Here is a 24,054-nt window from a genome sequence, read left to right as displayed (position 1 = left end):
CTTTAAACCTCTGCTGAATCATGTGACAGGCAGGCACACCATAACCCTTTCCTGGTTTCTTCCTGTCAGACACTGAACACCAGAGTTCACAATACTCTTGAAAGTAACTACAGAAAAATCTTGCATTAGTGGGAAAGGAGTTAATGGACCAGATATTAATAGAAGTCTTCTACAGTGATGTATTTTCCAAGGCAGCGGTGCTAATGTCTGAGTGTACTTCATCAAGCTGACTATATATGATAGAGCAACTAAAGCTACCCCTATTGTGTTGCTATTTGATAAATATGTAAGCTCTTTTAAAAAGTGTAGTGACTAATCCGTATTGTATTTTATTTGGTGTCTGAAATCAGCAAGTTCTGCAGGAGGCACATTCTCTTGCTTATTAACATATTGTCATTGTTCAGGCCCATGAAATATACTGTTGCATCCATAACTTTTTAAGACCACCAACTGAGTATTAAAACAGATCAGTGAAGATTACTTCCATTAAATTGTTTAGTTTTTTTTCCTTTTCTTATATAATTTAACCATTTCTGAGAAACTGACTCTGGGAATAGACATGTTCACTATTTACAAAACTAAACTTTATAAAAAGTACTCTGTACTCCGTGAATTCCAAAGCGTTTCATAATTAACTAGATTCTGGTGGCAGTGATTATGCAAGCTCAAACAGTGTGTTTAATGCTAGCAGAGATGGCCTTTGCCAATACTCTGAGAGGCAGAGTGGGAGCATTGGTCAGGACATCCACGTTAGTCCCTTCTTTTTGAAAAATTACAGAAGCTATAACTACCCATTGACAGCCACCAGAGATGACGCAGGGCCATCTTTGTTCAAAAATACACTCAGTGTTTGGCAAGAGCTTGATTCTTGCCTTCTAGATCACCTAGCAACCTTCTAGGTCACAGGTGAGTGTCACAGATAAAAGGATAAGGCTGCTTATTAACAAAGCTTTAAAAGGTTCATGTGGGCCAATGGTTTTTCAAGTGCGATGACATAAGTGGATTACCATATGGTTAGGAAGTCAGACTCTATGGTCTAATATTGCAGAATTTGGTGCAGTACAGCATCTTTAGATCTGCTGAAATATTTGCCAGTTGGCTACTATCCAACACCGTAAGTAACCTGAACAGACTGACCACTGATCCAGTTCAGTATGGCAGTTTGTGTTCTTCGTTTTACCTTTCTGCCTGTTCCCCTCAGACTTTTCAAATGATCATTACCTATTTGTTTCATAGTTAGATGGCTTTTTATACAAATCTCTTTCCAGATCACTGTACCTGACCTTTCCAAAGTAGAGCTGCCATAAATATAAAGGGAAAGGTAACCACCTTTCTGTATACAGTGCTATAAAATCCTTCCTGGCCAGAGGCAACATCCTGTTACCTGTAAAGGGTTAAGAAGCTCAGCTAACCTGGCTGGCACCTGACCCAAAGGATCAATAAGGGAACAAGATACTTTCAAAACTTGGAGGGAAGAGGGAAGGCTTTTGTTTTTGTGTTCTTTGTTTACGTGTTTGCTCTCTCTGGGACTGAGAGGCAAGAGAGAAATCCATCTTCTCCAACCCATCCTAATCCAAGTCTCCAATATTGCAACCAGTAGAGGTAAGCCAGGCAAGGTGGATTAGTTTATCTTTTATTTTATGTGAATTTTCCCTGTGTTAAGAGGGAGGTTTATTCCTGTTTTCTGTAACTTTAAGGTTTTGCCCAGAGGGGGATCCTCTGTGTTTTGAATCTGAATACCCTGTAAAGTATTTTCCATCCTGATTTTACAGAGGTGATTCTTTTACCTTTTCTTTAATTACAGTTCTTCTAAAAACCTGATTGATTTTTCATTGTTCTTAAGATCCAAGGGTTTGGGTCTGTGTTCACCTGTACAAATTGGTGAGGATTATTATCAAGCCTTCTCCAGGAAAGGGGGTGTAGGGCTTGGGGGGCTATTTTGGGGAAAGACATCTCCAAGTGGTCTCTTTCCCTGTTCTTTGTTTAAAACGCTTGGTGGTGGCAGTATACTGTTCAAGGACAAGGCAAAGTTTGTACCTTGGGGAAGTTTTTAACCTAAGATGGTAAGAATAAGCTTAGGGGGTCTTTCATACTAGTCCCCACATCTGTACCCTAGAGTTCAGAGTGGGGAAGGAACCTTGATGAGCCAATATCCATGAGTACAAATTCACAATCTTACATTTCTATAGGGCTTTTAATGCTTAATGATTGCAAAGCACTTTACAAACTAGATACAAGAATACTTTACTTAACTCTGAAATTTTGGCTATTTACAGCATACAGAAACAATATATACCAATTTCTCCAAGGGAGTGACTAAACATGGTAGCCAAGTGATACAACAAGACTAACATAGGAACACAAAGCAAAATGTAATAAGTTTGAATTGGACCAGTACTCTCATGCAGATTTCCCTACTCTTGCAAAACATACAGTGGGATTTTAAGGACCAAAAATAGTCAAATCTGTTTTACTTATCTGGGAAATGGCACCTTGACAGTGTGGTGCTGCTTAGAACTGTGGTGGATCACTGGGTCAACAGAGTTAGAGTGAAACAAACCACGCAGTAGGTGGCTACTGACTTTTCAGCACTAGGGTTTTTCCTTGGTCATTATTTACCAGAAATGAGAAGGCCCAACTCTGCCTCTTTTAGGAGATTAGACTTTGGAGCAGTAGGGTGAAAGGCACAGATGAGGATTTAAGGGTTCAAAGTATCAGTATCACCATGATTAGAACTCAGTTTTCTGTGGTCAGACCACCAAGCCTGTAACATTATTAAATATAGCCATATAATAATACCCCTTTAAATACAATGTTCAGAACAATCCTGCAGTTGCAGGGGAATGGACAAGATAACTAAATTTCTTCCATTTTGAATTTCTGTGACTTGAAGGTGTACTGTCTATTTAGGTGTAGGCAACAAAATGTTTACTTATATTACTAGGATAGTACCATACTGCAAATGGGTGTGTTTTTCACACTTTAAATAGTTATTTCATGAGAACAATAATACTCCTTTTTCAGAGTAGAACATTACTGAACTAAAAGTCAGACTTTGTATAATTTTAGTAGCTTTATACTGATACTTCAGATAAATAATTTGCATTTTAACATCAAGCAAAGCATACTACATTTGTCTAAGCTCTTAGAGGATAAATATTTATTTATAACCTAAGGCATCTATCTTAAACAAAACAATGCAATACATAATCATTTTATACAGTCAAACTTCTACTCTTATTATTAAGGCAACAGTTGCATTGTTCCTTTTATTAAAAAAATGCAGTTTTTTCTTTTATATATCTACTAAATCATATATGCAGACTTAAACACAAACTTATCTGTGGTATTTTCCATATGACAGAGAGCATTTTGATAAAATATTAAGTATGCAGGTAATTACAGTATTCAAACTTCCCCCAGACTTTCACAACTTTCTTCCTAAAAAAGGCATGTAGTATAAAATCAAGCCAAAGTTCTCAAACATTTTAACCCAGAGCAATTATCTCATTGAGAATGCAGATGGATTGTTTTAAAATCAGAAATCCACTTCAATATTCTCCTAATGTACACTAGTTACATTTAAATAAACAGCCTTTGTAAATCATATTGCTAAACATAGTGTTTACAGGGAGTAAAAATATTTTCATGAATGATATATTCATCGAATTATTGGTGCTGATCTGTCATTTGTTACTGTTGGTCGGAGTTTCACAGTGGTAAAAGGATTTTCTCCGCTGTGAAAAGAAATATGAAATTACTACAGGTGTGAGGGCAAGACAAGGTGTATGGGTAGCATGACTAAAAAGTAACTCTCATAAGCTACCATTCAGTAAAACACTTAAGTATGTACTTGTGCTTATGTGTTTTACTGAATAGGGATGGATTTAAGTATATGCTTGAGTACTTGGTTGAATGGAGGCTATTGTATGCATGCACTTGTTTCAGGGAGTTATTTGGATTTTTTCCCCAAGGTTGAATTTTTTAGAAAACACACTAGGAATTAAATGCTGCAGTAAAATGGTATTGTGCAACAATTTAAGACTAAAATTTACATTTCCTTCTCTGCACTGACCCTTACGTGAAGAATAAAATGAGTGTTTCAACTCCAAGACACTTTACAATTATTTTTAACTTAACTAGAATGAAAAATATTTTTATGGGCTCAATTTGAGGACTCTTAACAGAGCAAACTCTTTTTCATCTGTGTAGCCCAAGAAGCTTTCACTTTCTGTATTTGGGACTTTCTTAAAACTGGTTGAAGCAGGAGTGATGTTCTCATTGCTTTTTCTTTCCAATCTTTTGTTTCCTCTGTTTAACCCCAAACTAGGAGCTTGACCCTGTTACCTTTCATGTAAGGGGAAAAATCCCCTTGGCTTCACTGGTGCTAATTCCCCACAGAAGGACCAACCCCCTGTGCCGGTGGGGGTGGGGTGGGTAATATGGCTACACTGCAAAGGTTCTCAGGGTATGTCTACACTACCATTAAAAACCTGTGGCTGGCCTGTGCCAGCTGATGCAGGCTTGTGCTAAGGTGCTGTTTAATTGCAGTGCAGCTGTTCAGACTTGTGCTGGAGCCCGGGCTCGAGGACCCTGTTATGTGGGAGGACCCCACAATGTTTTTAATTGCAGTGTAGACTTGCCCTCAGAAGGGATCATCAGCCTGCTCCTAAGTGAAAGCCTGATTTGTAATGTGTGCCATGCTATTTTACTGCTGCCCAGTAGGGGAAACTGCAAAATGGACATCTATTTTCCTTTTAAGATAACGACCAACTATTACTGCATTAGCCTGTTTTAACATTTGTTTTATTTAATTAAATTATAAGCTGAACAAAGCATACCTTAGGAAAGGTGGTTTTATAATGCCATTTATAACCGGTTTCTGCAAAGGAAAAGAGAGGCTATTATCAGTGTTATACAATTTACCACATCAATTCTGAAAATTGTTTAGAAAGATATGCTATCTGCTTGCAGTTGTTTGATAGTCAAGAATAATTTTATATTTAAACAAATTAAGTATTCCCAACATTCACCATTCCACATTATCTGGCTGCACAATGAAATACTCAGCCAACAGGAAGGGACAATAGCAGTTCAAATGCAGAGGGGTACGGAGAAGAAAAAACAGTAAGACCAATGCTTGAATATCAAACTTAGAACATTAAATAAAAAAGTCAAATACATGATGGAGACCCGCAGAGATCTTCACCCTATTACCCTTCTATTGTTTTCAAATGTAAGGTCTGCACGGGTTACCTGCATATTATAGATCAAATCAGGAGTTATAAAAACACATTGGAACAAAAACAATTAATCAAGTAAAAGAAGATTCTAAAATAGGTTGGGAGAAATCTACTGATCTGACAGGTTAAGAATCCCAAGATGCTATATCTATCTATCACAGCATATTACAATTCATTCCTCTAAATTTATGAGCCTCATTACTTGCAGCAGACATAACACACAATTTGTAAAATGCTAGTGATTTCAATAAGACACCAATGCATGACTGGCTGGTCTGGACCTGCTCAGTTGTAAGAATACAAATGCATATTTTAAATGTTATTTCTATAAACAGGATGTAATCTATATATCTGCTTGATACATTGTGAAATCATGTAAAACATAAAGACATCACCCAATTTAACTGCAGGTTTGAAATTAAAAACAGTAGGGCACCGATTCTGATCTGTTTTATAGTGGTTGCACGCTAGTCTATCTGCATTTACTTCAGTGTAGCTACTGCAGAGTTACAATGGATTGAGTTCAAAATCAGACCCTTCCATTACACTTTTGCACTGAAAAAAATATAATTTTTACATGGATCTATGCTTTCTCTACTATCTGTAGTAGTGTGAGACAATAAAAAGGAATAGCCATATCTTTACCATTTCATTACTATTCATGGTCACATATTTAAATATGAGACAAAAATATTACTGTGTGGCTAAAATTATCTGGTACTGTACATTACTTTTCCTCCTGAAATCCATATTCAGTTGTGAAGTTCAGATAATTACCCAAAAGATGGCAGTGTTGCACTGCCATAATGTTACTATAATAGTCAGTTTTACAGCTGAGATAAGGAAAGCTATCATAGCGGTGACATTTCAGACACAAATCTGCAATGTTTTCTTGAGGCCATTAAACTTGTTCCCCTTTATACTGCCTATTAGGGAGAAAAATTATACTAAATCAACTGTATAAGTCAATGCATAAATCAGTTCAATAAATTTATACTGTAGAATAAACAATCATGTTGCTTTTAACAGTTGTCAACAGAAGAATGAAAGCAGTTCAAAGATGATGAAAAATTGCCATTACTAATATGAAAAATTACTGTTTTATATTTGAATATACACACACACACACTTGAATAAAATTATAGGAATACAGGATTGTCAACCAGTCCTCATTTGGTTTACACTAAGCATTTCCTTTGCATGGCTATTCTAGGTGTTTGATTTTTTAAGTATACAACAGTTAGAAAGAAAATTGGTTTGGTAAACAAGGGTCTATAAAACCTTAAACAGTTGTATCAACATAGTTAAATCTAGATGTATGGGTTCTGATTTCACCAGTATGGGTGAAAAGGTATTTAGGGATCCATACTCATTTAGGCCCCAATTCAGCAAGGTACTTAGGCATATAACTAACTTTCTGTGCATGAGCAGTCCCATTGAAGTCAATGCGATTGCTCACACCCTTGAAGTGTTTAAATACCTTGGTGTATCATAGCCTGAATCATGGGTTGCTTGTTATGAAACAAACACGCCATGCCTCCCCTCCCATCAAAATGAAGTATTTTTAAAACCTGAACTGCTATACTAATCCTTTTAAATGTAATTGTTCTGTAAGGAATCTTTCTGCCCCATGAAGTGAAATATCAGAGGGGTAGCTGTGTTAGTCTGCATCCACAAAAACAATGAGAAGTCTGGTGGCACCTTAAAGACTAACAGATTTATTTGGGCATAAGCTTTCGTGGGTAAAAAACCCACTTCTTCAGATGCATGCAGTGAAAATTACAGATGCAGGCATAAATATACTGACACATGAAGAGAAGGGAGTTACCTTACAACTGGAGAACCAGTGCTGACAAGGCCAATTCAGTCAGGGTGGATGTAGTCCATTCCCAATAACTGAATAGGAGGTGTCAATACCAAGAGAGGGAAAATTGCTTTTGTAGTTTTGTAGTGTAGTTGTACTCACTCACTTAGCCACTCCCAGTCCCTATTCAAGCCCAAATTAATGGTTTTAAATTTGCAAATGAATTGTAGCTCTGCAGTTTCTCTTTGAAGTCTGTTTTTGAATTTTTTTTTGGTTGAAGTATGGCTACTTTTAAATCTGTTATAGAATGTCAAGGGAGATGGAAGTGTTCTCCTACTGGCTTTTGTATGTTACCATTCCTGATGTCTGATTTGTGTCCATTTATTCTTTTACATAGAGACTGTCCGTTTTGGACAATATACATGGCAGAGGGGCATTGCTGGCACATGATGGCATATATCACATTAGTAGATGTTCGTTGAACGAGCCCCTGATGGTGTGGCTTGTGGTTGGGTCCTCTGATGGTGTCACTAGAGCAGATTTGGAGACAGAGTAGGCAACAGGTTTGTTACAGGGATTGGTTCTTGGGTTAGTGTTTCTGTGGTGTGGTGTGTAGTTGCTGGTGAGTAGTTGCTTCAGGTTGGGGGCCTGTCTGTAAGCGAGCACTGGCTTGCCTCCCAAGGTCTGTGAGAGTTTTCATGAAGTGAAAGTAACTTTCATTGCCTCAGCTTTCAACCAAGAACACAGAAGCAAAACCCCAATACTTAAGCCACTAAGCTATCCACTCTTTGTAAGTCAAAATACTTCAATGAGTTAAACTGTGCTTCAGTATAAATTGCATACCGTTGCATATTGTTCCATTTGAACACTAACTGAATATTGCGGAACATTCTTGATCAGCCTGGTGTTACATGGAGCCAGTTTCTATGGCTTCACAGGGAAAGGGGTTTAAAAAAAAAAACTGCCACAGAAGTGGGAGGGACAGGCAGTAAGTGCTCTCCTTTTCCCTGAATATGTGCAAGCTCCTTAGTGTGAGCTCCACTTGGTCTGAGGTTTTGTGGGTTCTTTTAAGGGAAGGAGTTGGAGTAGGCAAGGGGTATAGAGCAGGCATGACTCTCCACAGCTGGCTTCCCTTCTAATGTAAGTGGCGGTGATTTCTCTCTACAACTCTATCCCTTCTGGAGTAGAAAAGGTTGGGGACAGCAAGTGGGCATTGCAGAAATGTTGCTGCCAGGCCTTAGGGGCACCCCAGACAGAAGTGATGAAGATCACATCCTCAGGAGCTGTGGAACTCACTTTTCCCTATGTACATTTAGTATCTACAGAGCTTGCCTGTAGTGCCCCTCTCTCCTTTCTAAGAGGCTATAAACCCATCTTTTCCTCTGAGGGGAGCATGCAGCTCTAACTACCCAAGGGGAACATACCAGAATTTTACAGGTGATTTTGCTCTTCCTCTGGGTTTTTCCATGCAATGACAGCACAGGGGACACCTTCATTATGTTTATTAATTTTTTTAAAAAAATCACCTAAAATGAATGGTCTCTAAAAGTCACCAGAGGTAAATTAACCATATGAAAAACTACACAGCACAATGCTGCTGAGACAACTTTACTGATGCAATAATTTAACAGAACTACAGTAAGTCACCTCTTTCCCTGTCATGGCAAAGAACTCACTGTACTGCTTGCTTGGCAACTTCCCCTGGGCTAATAAATCTTTTAAACTATTGCAAACGTGATTATCGTCAAAGGACACGTTGATCTAGTAGGACTCACCAGTTAGCCACAGAATAAATGAACCAATATATAATTCTGACATTATATAATTGTTAAGGCTCATTTATTCTTTATCCAAAAATGAAAACTGCAAATGTTTCAGAATGTCGATGCTTTGTTCACATCATCATTTTGGAAGTTCCTAGATACTTTGTCAAATCTTTTTTTAAAACTTTCCCAGTATTTTTGTTAACACAGTACTGTACCATATTTGCTTTTTTTTGGGTCTCTGGTGCTTCCTGATTGCATATTTCCAGTTCCAAATGAGGTGTGTGTTGATTGATCAATTCATAATTCTGAGGTTCTACTGTAGTTGATTTACAAATTCACCCAAAGCTAGAATATAAATCTTATTTTTTTGGAAATCGATTTTATGGAGTGTAAGAAGTTTTATTCTCACGGGAGCAAGTTACCCTAGAAACCCTGCATGGTAGTGAGGTCATACAGTTCTATGCAACAGAACTAATTACTTATCATTGTAAGTAAGTAAAACCACTTATTGAAGTTTGGCTTCAAACGTAGCTTAGAAAATGGTTTGCTCAGAGCACTCAATGAACAATCTGGATGTACTCTTTTAGTAAGAAGGCGTCAAGTATGTATGGGCCATAGAATTTATGAATGACTTTTCCTCCTTGAAATATATAGCAGCTAGTCATATCTTCTGTTCCAAATAAAGAAAACATCTGGCAGGTCAGCAACAACCAGCAGTGCAAGTATGCCGGTATGCTCTGGTACACCGTACCAGCAAGCTGTTTATAGCTGGTATGGAGTACTGGAAAGACACAGCAGCAGCCCGCTGGAGAAGAGGGCTGGGGGACAGGGCTGGGAGTTCTGCTCCTTTCCCCGCTGGGAGGGGCAGCAGTGGCAGCCCGGCACTGCTCCGGCGGCTATACCGCCCACCCCCAGCCTCGCCTCCCCAGCACTATCCTCTGGCGGGGCTGCTGCTGAGCCTGTAGTACACAGATGGAGACACAGCTCCGTGGAAGGGCAGGGGGTGGGGTTAGGGGTTCTGCTCCTTTCCCCGCTGTGGTTCCTGGGAGAGCCCTGCCCCAGTGCAGCAGGAGGACAGGTAACATGGGATGGATCATGGGGAGGGGACGGGGAAAGCTTGGGGGCCCTGGGCTGGGGGTGGGCCGGTGAGTCACACAGAGGGTCACGTGCGGAGGTCACACGCCCTCCTTAGTTGGTGACCCCACCCCATACCAGTAAGAAATGGATTTTACTTGCACCACTGGCAACAACAGCTGTTTACCACATCTAATAATAAATCCAAAAGCAAACAAAGAAATAGCATAACTGTCTACAGAGTTTAACAACAAATGCACTATGGCTATTGGAAGAACATTTACATGTACAATGTTCGGAGCTGTAGCCATGCTCAAGTGTATAAATTGTTGTTATGCTCGTTGAAGCAGTGGCATTGGAACAATTGATAGTGGGAGTACTGAAAGCCACTGAAGAAAACTAAACCCTGTAGATGATGGAAACCACTTCAAGCCTGGGGGGTGCTGTAGCACCACCATCACTCCTGCATTGAAGGAATGGTCATGCACCCCCAAAAAAGCAATGTTCAGCCCTAAAGGAATATGTAAGCCAGGAGAAAGGAGAAGTAATATTTGGATTTTTTTTTTTAAATAACTAATTCTGTTTCCCAGTCTGAAAATATTTTTGAAATGTAAACATTAAGATTACACTTAAATGCCTTGTGAGAAGTGACATATAAGCAAACAGATAATATGTTCAATTACTGTTTTCTATTTAAGGTTGTAGTTCTGGTGGATAGACCAGGATCTGTCCCCTATTTTATACCCACATAACAAATTAACATTTGAAAATCAATAAATACATAGGTAGGAGAGTCATGCACAAGTGGATATATATCACATTTTAAAATATTTTATATATAGGCTTTAAAATTCCCTTTTATTAATTGCATATCATAGGCCAGTATTTTAATGTCAAGATCAGTTTCAGTATGTGTACTGTAACGAGGCACCATTTGTTTTAAATTTTTCCCTTTATAAATCCATAAATACCATATAAAGGTGCTTATTCCAAGCTCTAGGCATCTTTGATACATAAAACACAAACCACATCAGAAAAACAAAACCAGCAGCAAATGCCACCATGTACTGGCAATAATCAGTTAGCCCTTTAACAGCAATTAAAAAAAAAATCCATACTCTCAAAAAAAGCACTATTTTAGACCAAAGACTCCACTGTTGCTACCGTGACTATACTGCTATCTCGCTGAGAGCTAGCGCAAGAATGCATACGCAACTGGGGGAATCACTCCCCAGCTCATAGCATAGCCTTTGCAAGAGTCAGACATTTACTTTTCATGGGAAGTATTGAATTATTTATCAAACATTCTCATTTGGTAGTAAATCTTTGAGTTTCTGCATCTGCAAGTGATATATATTTTGGCTTGTCACTACAAGTAATTCTTCTTGTGCATGTATGGATATTCTTGTGGAACTCCAAAGCAAGACAACAGAGGATCAAAGGGAAGCTCACTGCATTGGAAACTATATGCAGTAAGAGAGGACATTTCCAGGAGACCTAGCTAGCTGAACTTCTGGCAAATCTTTAGATTCTTTAAAGGAATCAGTCATATACTGTAGGTCATGTGTTTTATTTAAAAAAAAATTATCAAAATTTGGATTAGCATGTTATGACAATTAATTCTTCAAAGAAATATTGTTTCTTCGTCAAGGAGAATTCAGATAAATTTTTCCCCTTCTGGGCATGTCAAACTTCATTATTTCATATGTAAATGCTCCCTCCTTTATTTTATTTTTAAAGGAAATAACCCAACTTTCAGATATGTCATCATAACTTGTATTTATAACTGGTTAACGTGTTTTATTTAAATCTTTTTGCCTGAGTTCATATCTTCAAAATAACACTATAACATTTACTTAGTGTTTATTAAATCATTATTAAAACTAGCATTTACTAGTTCATAAATCTCCAGAAATATTGCTCATTCTCCACTTTTTGAGATACACGTGGACAGAGAACCACAAATATATATATGCAGACACATATATAGGCTAATCTATTTTGTCCAATCTAAAAAGGTGCCTACCACCATTATACCTAAGGACTTGCACATATCTAATTATATTAACAGATTAATTAAAAAAGGAGAGAGAGAGAGAGACCTCTTTGATAAAGATTATAGTTTTCTGATGCCACCTGAAAGTCACTGCTCTCAAGTACTATCATGTACATATTATTGATCACTAACTGAATATTTTAATATTAATCAAAAAGATGTAACAAACTTTCAGTTTCTGCTTTTCACTTTCCCAGCAGGATGTTCTGAGACTTCCATATTTCACATTGCCACAGTATGAGATTTACAAGGGCATTCTCATTACTACTATATATGCCAACAGATCACTTAGCAAGCACAAACATGACACCTAAAGTGCTAATTAAATTTACTATAGTTATAAAATATTTAATTCAGTCCTACTAGTTTTTTGTTTATTTCTGGTGCAGTAACTACATATGAATTCTGTTTAGTTAGTCATTTGTGACAGAATGGTATGCAATATGGAATTTAAAGAAACTCACTCTGGAATTATACACTTATCAAGTCTGGCATCTTACTGTGGTACAGCATCTCAGTTTTAGCAGAGTTTCAACTACTGCCTTATGGACTGTTATATTAAAGCAGATTTTTTCTCCCCAAAGCATGTATTCTGTTTCAGGAATTTTGGAAACAATCTGCGCAAAATCATTTATCAGAGTTAGGTATACAGCAATCAACATGCATTGTTTGTATTCAGATTTAATGGCTAAACTACCAGGCTTACAAATGAATAGGTAAAAAATGCAGTCCATTCAGTCGTGCGTGTTTGCAGGGTATGGGACTTAATGTGTGTGTCTAAATACTCCCCCTGGCCAGTGTAGCATATACAAGAGAAGCCTGGCTGGAGTCAGGGAGCTGAGTGGGACTGCTGACAGACAGAGCCTCCGTGAAGGAAGGTAGGGCTGCTGCTGGGAGTCCAAGGCTCTTGGGAAGGAAAGTGAAAGACTATGAGCTATATTCTGCTGTCAGTTATACCCACCCAATACCATTTACTTATATGGGGTTGCACAGATCTTTCTGAAGGCAGAATGTGGCTCATTACTCTCAATTGCTTGGACTATTATAATTTTAAAATTGCGTAAGTGATGAGTTTTCCATCACCTTCCTTGAGATTTTATTCAAGTGTTTAATATCTTCCAGTGCTGGGAAGTTTTTTCAACATTCAGCCTCAATTTCACTTCCAAAAGATCATCATATTATTCCTAGGTATGCGCCTAAACAATTCCTCTCCCTTCTTAACGTTAGCTGAAAGACAAGGACTGAAATGGAAAAAAAGTGGTGTTTCCTAAAAAGGCTTGATCCAGTGTCAACAGAACTAAATAGAAAGCCTCCAACTGACTTCAGTGGCCATTGGATCAGGCCTCCAAGGACACACATTAACTTTGGCATTGTTATTTTTAGGCCTGTCTGCTCTTGATTAGCAATTAAAATAAGATGTCAGTTTTTAACGTTTATTACATTGTTATTTTTTGAATGTATTAAAAACAATGGGTCTGTCTGTCTGTCTATCTAATCTATCTATCCTTTTTACACATGCTAAGAAGCATCTCCACTTTCTGAACTGAAATAACACAGAATTGTTTACATTAAATGCTTATTTTGTATTAGCAAGAATCTAAATAAAGAGTAACCAATTCGATAAAATGACGGATGCATGACAAAGAGAAACTGGGTATGTCTGTTTTAGAGAAAAGTAGATGAACTTGTAAATGTAGATTAGAGGATGTATTGTATAACAACAGTGAGAAGTAAAAATTACTTCAGGTGGTTAAAGGTAGTTTAATAAGTAGTAGCTTGAGCTTCCAAAGGAAAAGGTTTAAATTAGACTTCAGGAAAAATAATTCTTACAGTGGGGACAGTTTGGCAAAAAAAAAAAAAAAAAAAAAAAAAATTGTTGAGAGCAATTGCTGAGACTTTGACACCAGGCGTGTGTGATGGGGCAGATGTTGTTAATGTAAGCTGTGGGCTCAATCAGCCTCACCCGGCTACACCTGCAGTGTGCGTGTGGGGTGGGGGGAAATTAAAAAAGCTGAACCTGGCAGATCTCTGGCTTTCTCAACAAGAGAAGCCTGGCTGGAGTCAGGGAGCTGAGTGGGACTGCTGACAGACAGAGCCTCCGTGAAGGAAGGTAGGGCTGCTGCTGGGAGTCCAAGGCTCTTGGGAAGGAAAGTGAAAGGAAGGAAGTCTGCCCAGGATTCTTGGTACTGGTGAAGAGGCCTGCAGGGAGCAGGAAGACTCCTGCTGGGATAGGGATTGCCCTGTCAGGGGGGTGGAGCAAACTTTCCTGCAACAGAACAAGTTGGATGACAGACAGTTCTAACAAGCTCTGCAGTGAGCCTGTGGAAGAGATATGGAGAGGGAGAAGCTGATACACTTTAATCCTGGGAAGAAGCTATGGCAAAGGCTCTCAACAGGGGAAGAGGGTAGGAAGTGGTCTAGGGATGGAGCAAGGGGTCTGTGTAGTCAGGCCGTGACTGTTTATTAAAAGGCACAGGACTGGAACCCAGGGGAGAAGGAGGGAGGGAGGGAGTGGGACCGTTGTCCCCACTACTAGCCTACTGAAGAAGGTGCACAGGTCAGGACTACTGAAACTTCTGGATACCAGTGGTCAGGGCTAGTGAGTCCAGAGTTGGACTGAAGGCCCAGTGTAAGGCTGATGGACTATTACTTGTTGGACTATTGGTTTATCCCATAAGGCGTGGAAATGTCTGTGATCTGGCTGGAGGGCTGAGTTGCAAGAAGTACCCCACCACGGGACTGCAATGGCTGTCAGCAGGGGGCGCTAAAGGAGGAGTGCTTGCTACACCATGCCTGGACAAAAAAGGTTTGCTGGCTGATGAGGCACATGCATACATGGTGTTCAAGAGTGAACAAGAGTAAACAGTACACTGAGCCTGTGAGGAGTTCAGTCAGATGGCCAGACAAATGATAAGGATGGAAAAGAACAGTTGGACCCATATAATTGATTAAATGTAGTGCCATTTTACTCACAGGAGTTGTGCTTTCTGGTCTGGCCACAGTAGTACCTTTGGAAGAGTCTACTCTCATATCTGAAGTTGTGCCTGTTTGCAATGATCCCAGATAATCTGGTGGGGGGAGTACAACACCACCTTTCTCTGCTATATTTATAGAACTGATACTTCTGATTGGTGCAGCGCTAAAAGGAAAAAAAAAAAGCACATAATAGCTTAATTAAAACAACAACTGATACTGGTTTGGACCCCAGTCCAGCAAAGAACATAAAAACATGTGCCTAGTTTTTAATACACAAGTCGTTCCTTTAACTTCGGTGGGACTACTTGCGCTTAAAGTGTTTTAATAGATATGGGTCTTTGGTGAAAGAAGATGGTGTGTAATCAAGGCATATGAGAAAGAACATATAATGTTCGAAAATATGTATAGTATAGATCATATTACTGAACAATAAAACTCTAGGAGAAATTAATTTAAGAAGAAAAAAAGTTTATTAGAAACTGAACACCTCAACAGAATGTGGTGGGTCTTTGTCTAGCCAGCAGAAAAAAGCAGGAGAGACTCATTTAATGGTTCCTACTGCATTTGGATTATGAGAGAGGAGAAAGGGGGATGGATTTAACTGAGTGGAGCCCAGGGGGAGAACAGGAAGTGACCAGAGTAGACCAACCCATCATGTGCACCAGGGAGGAGAGAGTGGGGAAGACAGGAGGATTTACACCGAGTGCATTCTGGAAGGATTTCTCTCTCTTTCATCAGTCGCCGACAAGCAGCACCCACCCTTCCACCTCTGGGAACAGAGCAGGACTAGGTAACTGGCTGTGTGCATCACTAGGACAAAGAGTTTCTGTAAAGTTTAAAGATCTTTAAGCAGTTCAACAAACCCCATAATATTACCTTCGCACTGGAACATGCACTGTTTCATCACTTGGTTCTAGTAGCTTTGTGTATGATGATGGAAACCATCCTTTCCTGTAAAAAGGGAAAAAATGGACAACCTGATATATTTACTTGAGTATTTATACTTTTAAATTGATAGCACTGTATGGAAGAGCAGGCTCAACAAGGCTGGATGAAGACTTAGCTTTTATGTGTGGCTTTTGGTGATATTGTTTTCAGGGGATTTTGTATATATACTACTTTTTGTATGACAAATTTGCCTCCACAGTAACACTTTCCTGGTTGCTGAACACTTCTCTCAGAATTCCCAATCAATGACAGTGAGCAGGGAAGCAAAAAACGACTTGACAATTTAAATAGACAAAATAGAATAAAATGCATGTGTCCCTCTAATGCTGGAATCAGGTAATACATTGACTGACTTACACTTTAGTAAAGTCATGTTCCCCATAAAGCCATCCATCCTTTTCTTCAGCTATAAGAAGTGTGATGACATCTCCCTGTGCAAAGCTAAGTAATGTCTTGTTAGTTCCAGCAGTATGCGGAAAGATAGTTTTTACTTTCTGCCTTTTCATTATGTTCAGTCCTGTGGCAACAGAAGTTGAATGTGATAAACTGGCATCGTCTGAATTATCTGTTAAAAAAATCAATATAACAATAACCACAGGGTAACCGAGTGAAACAGGTACCTAAAAAGAGAAAAGCAGGAGCACCAAAATTTCCACCAAACAGCACTTCCAAACTGTCTATTGTCCTGTTACAGTAAAATCTTCACAACTGCCATTTGCAAATAATTAACATTACCACAATATTCCTTCTGCTAAGTATAGGAAATACTATGGCTAGTGCAATAACTCCAAATTAGTAAATGTAAAACATGTACAGAATGTAATGACCATGACTGGTTTCCTCTAGTGACTGAATGTAGCTAAAGTATACATTGATAAGAAACCTTACATGCTATCATTTCCGGTTCCAGAAGATTTTAACTGTGTTCAGACACTAAAGGCCTATAAAATCTGACTTTTCAGATGTAACAAGAACTCAGCTTCAGTTGAAGTCAGTGAAAGATGCAGGTGTTTGACACCACTGAAAAATCAGGCCATTAATGTGATGACAGGGATGTCTCAAATCTTTGTCAATGACATAACTACCATACATAATAAATGGTTTGTGTGTGTTTGACCAAAGCAGAAGAGCCAAGCATTATTTTGATTATCTTGGAGAATTTTGTGCATTCCTTAACTTAAGCTCTTGCCCTCGGTTTTTTTTCTAACAAGCAGAATATAATCTGGAGGTAATGTTTTAACACCACTACAACATATCCTAATCTTGATGGGATTTCCCAAATCTTAATGGGACTTTCCATTTGAGCAGTGAGAAACAATGAAATAGTAGACCCATTTTCCCTCACACTTGTTTTTCAAAACTACTTTTGGAACCCTTTTTAAACAATGCAATATTTGTTCATTTTTACTACTTGGATGCACTGAAATAATCACTCAGATTAAGAGAGAACAAGCTAAATTAGAATGCTAGCAATTTTCATTTGGCTTTACAAAATGGCACACCAATATGCCAAAAATGCAAAGTGACAGTCATGTGACTGACCAAATACTGTAGTTCATGAGGATGATATTAAAACACTTTCATCAGAGAATCTCAAGAGTTTTACAGCACTGCACTACTATTTTTCACCATTTTATAGTTGGGGAAGTTAAGGCAAAGGAAGGTTAAAGGTGGGATTTCCAAAGACTCTGTTAGCCTAAATCTACTCCCACTGAAGTGAAACATTAAGTGCTTTTGAAAATCCCACTTTGAGTCTTGATCACAATAAATCAGGAAGTAATTGGCAGAGATTGATAGAGCCCTACAAATCTGCGGATATCCACTTTATATCTGCAGATATCTGTATCCAGACCATGTTTGTGGATCATGGATCGGATGTGGATACAAATTTTGTATCTGTACATGGCTCTAGAGAGTACAACAGAATCTAGATCTCTTGACTTGTGCTTTTACCACAAAACATTCTTCCCCCTTCAGTATTTTAATTTTTCTTATTAGACAGCTACCTACTGCAATATCTTTTTACCAAGAATATCACTAAAATTTTGGAAAGACAATTTTTCCTTCCCCTAGGATTTTCCTGCTGGAACTCCAAAGATATATCGTATAGTGACTACTTTGGACAGCAAGACAGCAACACTAATTTTTGCTAGATAGCACAGTATGTCATTTGTATTTATTGTATATCAGTAGCAAAACAAAAGTGAAGCCCATTTTCTATATTAAAATAACATTTCAACAAGTAAAAACTCACCTGCTGAATTACTTAATCTTTCCGAAGGAACCTTTGGAACTGCTGGTGGATCATTAAACATGTCAACTAAAGGACTAGTAAATGCTCTAACTGTAGGAGCAGGGGGCACTCTTCCAACCTACAGACACAAAGTTTTATTAAGATAATGTTATCATAGTAACAAAATGACAAGGACCTCTTAGATTACTTGCAGCACTGAATTCTAAAAGGTAATAGCCCAATATTCTTAAATTATACAAGCTTCAAATTTTGGAAGGTCCTTAGCTGCCCAACTTCTTTGATTGGAAAAAAATAAATTTGAAAGAGTCCTCTACCACTGGACCCACATGGGTGCAAGGACCTTCCCCCATAGAACCAGTTGCAGGACTGGGGCCTAGTTTCTAACGTAAGTATTCCATTCAGTTACATTCTGGTTGCTATATATTTCATCAGATATATAATCACCATTATCTTTTCAATCATTTGAAAATAGAAACTTAGGTTTCTTTTTAATTCAGAAAAAATACTCTCAAAGTAAATTATAGTACACATAGGTGTCCTCTGTTCCAAGTATATTATGACCGTTGTATGCTACCAATTTAGTTGAGAACTCAAGTGTTTCCAAAAATTATTTTCCCCACAAATAGGGGTCTGAACATGAGAGCCTATGGCTTCTTTTTCCTGGCAACCCAGAATTCACTGGAGTCAATGGGGCTTTGTGAAGATACAAGAATCTACCTGATGCATCTATTTACTGGACTGAGGTTCCAATTTGTAACTCATTCCAGAATCATAATTCTGGTTGTTTGTTATGGCTTTTGAGTCCAAATATTTTTGTACATGAAGAGATCAGGGAAATCAATCCAACCTTGAGAACTTGTAACCAATGCATACCATACTATTTCTCTCTGTCACTGGTGAAGGTTGTGGAGTTCCTGAGATTGGAGTGGAACCAGGCGTCTTCATATCTTCTATCATATTCATAACTTTTTCTGGCACTTTTGTGGCATCACTACACATTTCCTGCCATCCAGGCAACTTGGAGTTAAGTAAATCTGCACACTGTAACCAATAAAAAAGTTACATAATATGTATGTCTTTTTTGGTTAAAATGTTTGAATTGTAAAGGGGCACATTCTGCCTTTAATTACATTAGTGCAAACTCATTTGAAGTATATGGGGTTGTACGTGTCTCAGCCTAATATAAATAGCCTCTTAGCCTAATATAAATACTCTTGTTAGGGAGTCTTTAGATACAAATTTAAAATAATGCTATGTGATAGAAATAACTGCCCTACTTCAAGACTGAGATATTGGAATATTTATTCTGTCAATCCATAGATCTTTCAATAATATTTGGTTTCTGGTCATAATTTATTACAACAAGAGGTAATGGATTACTAACCAAAAATACTACATTGAAAACATTTTTCTATTAAATAAATAAAATTTTCATGAGCTACATAATGTATTTTATATTATCTTTATCATTTATGGACCTCATCATACACTAAGGAAATGAGTTTTGTCTCACCTCATTATGCTCTATGAGTTTTATCTCATCTGATTAGGCCCTATGACTGTTTGCATTCATGCTACCTAGATTTCGAGCCACACTGACCTGTTTATGATAGAAGTGCATGTGCTGAGTTAAACTGCAGTGCTTGTCAACCAGAAAACAGAATCTTCTTTTTTCTTCAAGTAGAGCTTCTCTGCAACCTTCAGCAATAAATCTTTGAATATCACTCTGTCGAGAACTCACAGTTTTCAAATACTAAATAATAATAATTAATAAATTAATAATGAATTATGCATAGGCTACTCATGAGCTTGACTTTTCTTACACAACTCTACTTATCTAAGCATATCTTGTTCCTTTGTGGAATTATTTTAAGAAATCTAGTAACCTAAATTCCTGTATGTAAAGGAACATGAAACTTTTGCTTTAAACATCTTTTAAATTTCAGATAATTATTTATCCTTAGTATGCCCACCAAAGTAGACAAAATTGACTGTTTGCCAGTAATCCTCCACGTATTAGAAGGCAAAAAAACCAAAATCCATACAGTGCAGTAGCAAAGGGAAAGAACTTCTAGCCTCTACACAGAACTGAAATAGGTCATAAGATTACTTCAGAGTAGCAGAAAGTGAGCAGAACAAATCAATTTTGTGTATTTTTTTTTTAAACTTCAGATGTTATCTATTATCTGACTTTTTTTTTTTTTTTAAATCCCACAGGTCCTGTCTTTGGGCTCCCATCAATATAGTCCATCAGTGATTCACAAATATTAACAAACTTATTCTCATAAAACCACTGTGAATTATGGAACTATCACTACCTCAATTTATGGCTGGGGAACTGAGTCACAGACAGATTGAGACCTGACCAAGGTAATCAAGGAAGTCTATGTTGGAGGCGGGAATTAAACTTTGATCTTCTGAATCCCAGTCTAGTACCTTAATCACAAGACAATCCTTCCTCTACTGAATGTAGGTTATTGTACAAATAACTAGAAGCTGTAGCTAAACATTATGTTCAATATACTTGGCTAAAATTTCAACTATTTTATAAAGAAAAAACATTGAAAATAGGAGATAAAGAAAAAAATTAAAAGAATAAGTAACATGAAATGAAGACTGAAGTAAGGAAGTGCAAAGAAAACTGCAAATAAACAAGTATTTGTGTATATCTTTTACATACAAAACATTTACATTAAAATTTGTACCATTATTTGAAGCAACAGCACAATCTACGTGTTTACTTTAACAATGTTACTATTTTTTATTTTGCATCAAAATGGCAAGGCTTTTTATAGGATCCTAGGACAGGTACTACTAAGTGATAATATATTATGTTTAGCGTAACACCTTTCAGAATAAAGGTTTCCAAAGCACTTCAAAAACTCCAACTGATAGACCAACTACACACAGGTCTAACTTCACCCACTACTGTTACTACAGGCAACTGTTTTGGTACACAAAGGAGTTACAAAGTTTATCTTTTACAAAGATTACCAGGTGATCTTTAATGAACACAAATAGTCAGTCCTAAGTTTTACATCTCCCCTCGAAGATGGCAGCACGATGTCCCCCAGTAGCATACTGGAACCTCCTGCACCTACTCTGCCACTTGCTGACACCACCTGCTCCATTGGAATTTGTGTAAAGGGGGTGGGGGTTGGAGATAGAATGGCAGAGAGGGAGTTTGTCAGTGGAAGGAAGGGGAGGGGTGTGCGATGAAGTGAGGCGCCACTAGTCCTGATTCTCTGCTGGTAGATGGTCTTCTGCCAACAGCATCACTTAAAGCTGTCCCCCTGCAGCTTTATGTTATGCCAAGGCCAGGCAAAACAGAAGAATGGCCATTCTGGATCAGATCAACGGTCCATTTAGCCCAGTATCCTGTCTTTCGACAGTGGTCAATGCCAGATGCCCCAGAGGGAATGAACAGGTGATCACCAAGTGATCCATCCTGTCGCCTTTCACAGCTTCTGGAACAGAATCAGGGAGCTGTGACTGGCCCTCTGTCAACCCTCCCCGCACCCACCCAGCCCCTCACTGTGTCTGAACTTGCTTTGGCAGAGTGAAGAATTCACCCTTGTATGTACTGGAATACATAATAAGTCACAATTAATTGTGGCCACAGGTAATAGTATTCAGATGTCCTACTATTTGAGGCTGATTATAAATCCAGTAGTCAGAAATCCAAATGCCATTACGACAACCCATAATTAATTGCTAGTACAAAAACAGAAGCTGCTACGTTAAAAACAAAATCCAGGGCTTGATTCTACAAAAGCGTAATGCAATCAGTGGGACTCCATGTAAGGAGTATAGGATTGGACCATAAACCTCAATGTCATTTTTTTTTATTACATATGCTAGTAATCTCCTTAACCCAAAATAACTTGGGAAAAATCAAAAGCAACAATCACTGCTTTGAAGTTCTTCTGTCTAACTGCTGCCAAATAACTAATATAGGAATTATTCTATATGACAGAGGTGGGCAAACTACGGTCTATGGGCCACATCCGGCCCACGGGACCCTCCTGCCTAGCCCCATAGCTCCTGGCCAGGGAGGTTAGTCGCCGGTCCCTCCCCTGCTGTTCCTCCCTCCCCCACAGCCTCAGTTCACTGTGCCGCCGGCGCAATGCTCTGGGCGGCGGGGCGGCGAGCTCTTGCCGGGCAGTGCAGCTGCAGAGCCTCGGCCTGACCTGGTGCTCTGTGCTGCGCGGTGGAGTGCCTGGCTCCAGCCCGGCGGCACAGCTGCCTGTCCTGGTGCTCTGTGCTGCGCGGTGGAGTGCCTGGCTCCAGCCCGGCGGCACAGCTGCCTGTCCTGGTGCTCTGGGCGGCGTGGCTGTAGCGCCGCCAGCCACCGGTGCTCCAGGAAGTGCAGTAAGGGGGCAGGGGAGTTCGGGGTGGTGGTCAGGGGGTGGGGGTGTGGATAGGGGTTGGGACGGTCAGAGAGTGGGCAACAGGGGGGTTGAATGGGGGCAGGGGTCCCGGTGGGGCAGTCAGGAAGGAGAGGAGTTGTTGGATGGGGCGACAGGGGGCAGTCACGGGCGGGGGTTCTGGGGGCGGTCAGGGAACAGTGGGGGTTGGATGGGGCAGGAGTCCCGGGGGGGGGCCGTCAGGGGGCAAGAAGCAGGGGGGGTTGGATAGGGGGTGGGGGTCGGGCCTGGCTGTTTGGGGAGGCACCAACCGGCCCTCCATACAATTTCGGAAACCCAATGTGGCCCTCAGCCAAAATGCTTGCCCACCCCTGCTATATGATAACTAAATATATTGTAGGCTTAGCAATCAAGGTCAGTTTGCACCAAAGTGGATTCAGGAAAACTTGAACTAACAGCTGTAAGTTTTCTATTGTTGACCAGTTTCCCTAAACTGGATAGAAGAGAAAAGCCAATAAGTAAGAGAAGTGAGTACACTAACCTCAAATTCTTTATTCTCATATTTCATTGTGTTTCTTCCACCTTGACTTTTCCTTTTGATTTTTTTCAGCTCAGCCTGAGATTTTTCCAATGAATCTAACTTGCTTCTGTGTTCTGTTTGGTATCGCTTTAAAGTTGCCTGCAATCAAAGCATTGAAGTATCTTGCAGTGCATGCAACAATACAACTATCAGAGCACTTATGCGGGCAGCTAAGAAATCCACTGTATTGTTATGATGATTAACATTAAAGCTACAAATGTATCAACTATTTTTCTTCATGTTGGAGAATCTAGTTCAAAACAAAATTCCACTGTTAATTCACTCTCAGGTTTTTCATTTACAATTAAAATAAATGAAAAATGTTACAGAATTTTTTTTAAAATTTAGGATGTAGATAATATTCTCTAATATATAGTTGTACATTACAAAATAACTTATAAAATAAACCAAAGAAGTTGAAAACGTCCCTCAGTAGTTAAAGATCAAATTCTATGTATGCTCCTTTTGTAAATTATCATTTTAAAAAGGCACAAACAGTTGCTATGGCTACACACAATGCAAATAAATATATGATCTTTTCTGGTATTTAATTCAGTGTACTTACATTCATATATTTTACATCCAGTTCTGTTTTCTTCTCCAGTTCAGATATAATCTCTTTATGAAATTTTTTGAACTTTAAAAGTAAGCAAGTGATAATAGGGTTATTTAAAATTAAAGTAAAACTGTTTTTTTATTTCAAAAAGGTTAGATAGAGTAAAAAAATACTTACACTTTCCTCTAGGCTGTCATTAAGTATCTTGTTTGTGCTTGAAATCTCTATAAGAACATGTCCTGTGGATAAACAAACACCCCTTTTTCTTGTTTCTTTACAGATGTTTGAAGTTGTCAACACACAGTAGACGTGGGATGATACTTTTATAACTAAGATTATAAAGTGAACTAAGAATTTAAGCAGGGCACCTTCTTGCAATTGTTAATCATAGCAATCTTATCCTGAACAAAATAATTTTATCTGGCCACAG

General features: G+C 38.7%; 1 protein-coding gene across 1 annotated transcript in view; it reads right to left on the bottom strand.

The window, feature by feature from the left end:
• Positions 1-1,169: 1,169 nt before the first annotated feature.
• Positions 1,170-24,054, bottom strand: part of BAIAP2L1 (BAR/IMD domain containing adaptor protein 2 like 1) — a 67,281-nt gene continuing 44,396 nt past the window's right edge. Inside the window, exons 4-14 of the mRNA XM_048866178.2 lie at positions 23,802-23,863; positions 23,634-23,705; positions 23,030-23,167; positions 19,722-19,874; positions 18,995-19,162; positions 18,122-18,239; positions 16,225-16,432; positions 15,796-15,870; positions 14,917-15,082; positions 4,842-4,882; positions 1,170-3,737 (exon numbers count right to left, since the gene is read on the bottom strand). Of these exons, the coding sequence (XP_048722135.1) occupies positions 3,662-3,737; positions 4,842-4,882; positions 14,917-15,082; positions 15,796-15,870; positions 16,225-16,432; positions 18,122-18,239; positions 18,995-19,162; positions 19,722-19,874; positions 23,030-23,167; positions 23,634-23,705; positions 23,802-23,863 (1,277 nt within the window). The 3' untranslated portion in view covers positions 1,170-3,661. The remainder of the gene's footprint in view (positions 3,738-4,841; positions 4,883-14,916; positions 15,083-15,795; positions 15,871-16,224; positions 16,433-18,121; positions 18,240-18,994; positions 19,163-19,721; positions 19,875-23,029; positions 23,168-23,633; positions 23,706-23,801; positions 23,864-24,054) is intronic.

This window comes from Caretta caretta, chromosome 10 (assembly GCF_965140235.1).
Source record: "Caretta caretta isolate rCarCar2 chromosome 10, rCarCar1.hap1, whole genome shotgun sequence".
NCBI classification, from domain to species: domain Eukaryota; kingdom Metazoa; phylum Chordata; order Testudines; family Cheloniidae; genus Caretta; species Caretta caretta.
Note: the sequence above shows the minus strand (reverse complement) of the source record. Positions and strands in the feature narration are given on the sequence as shown.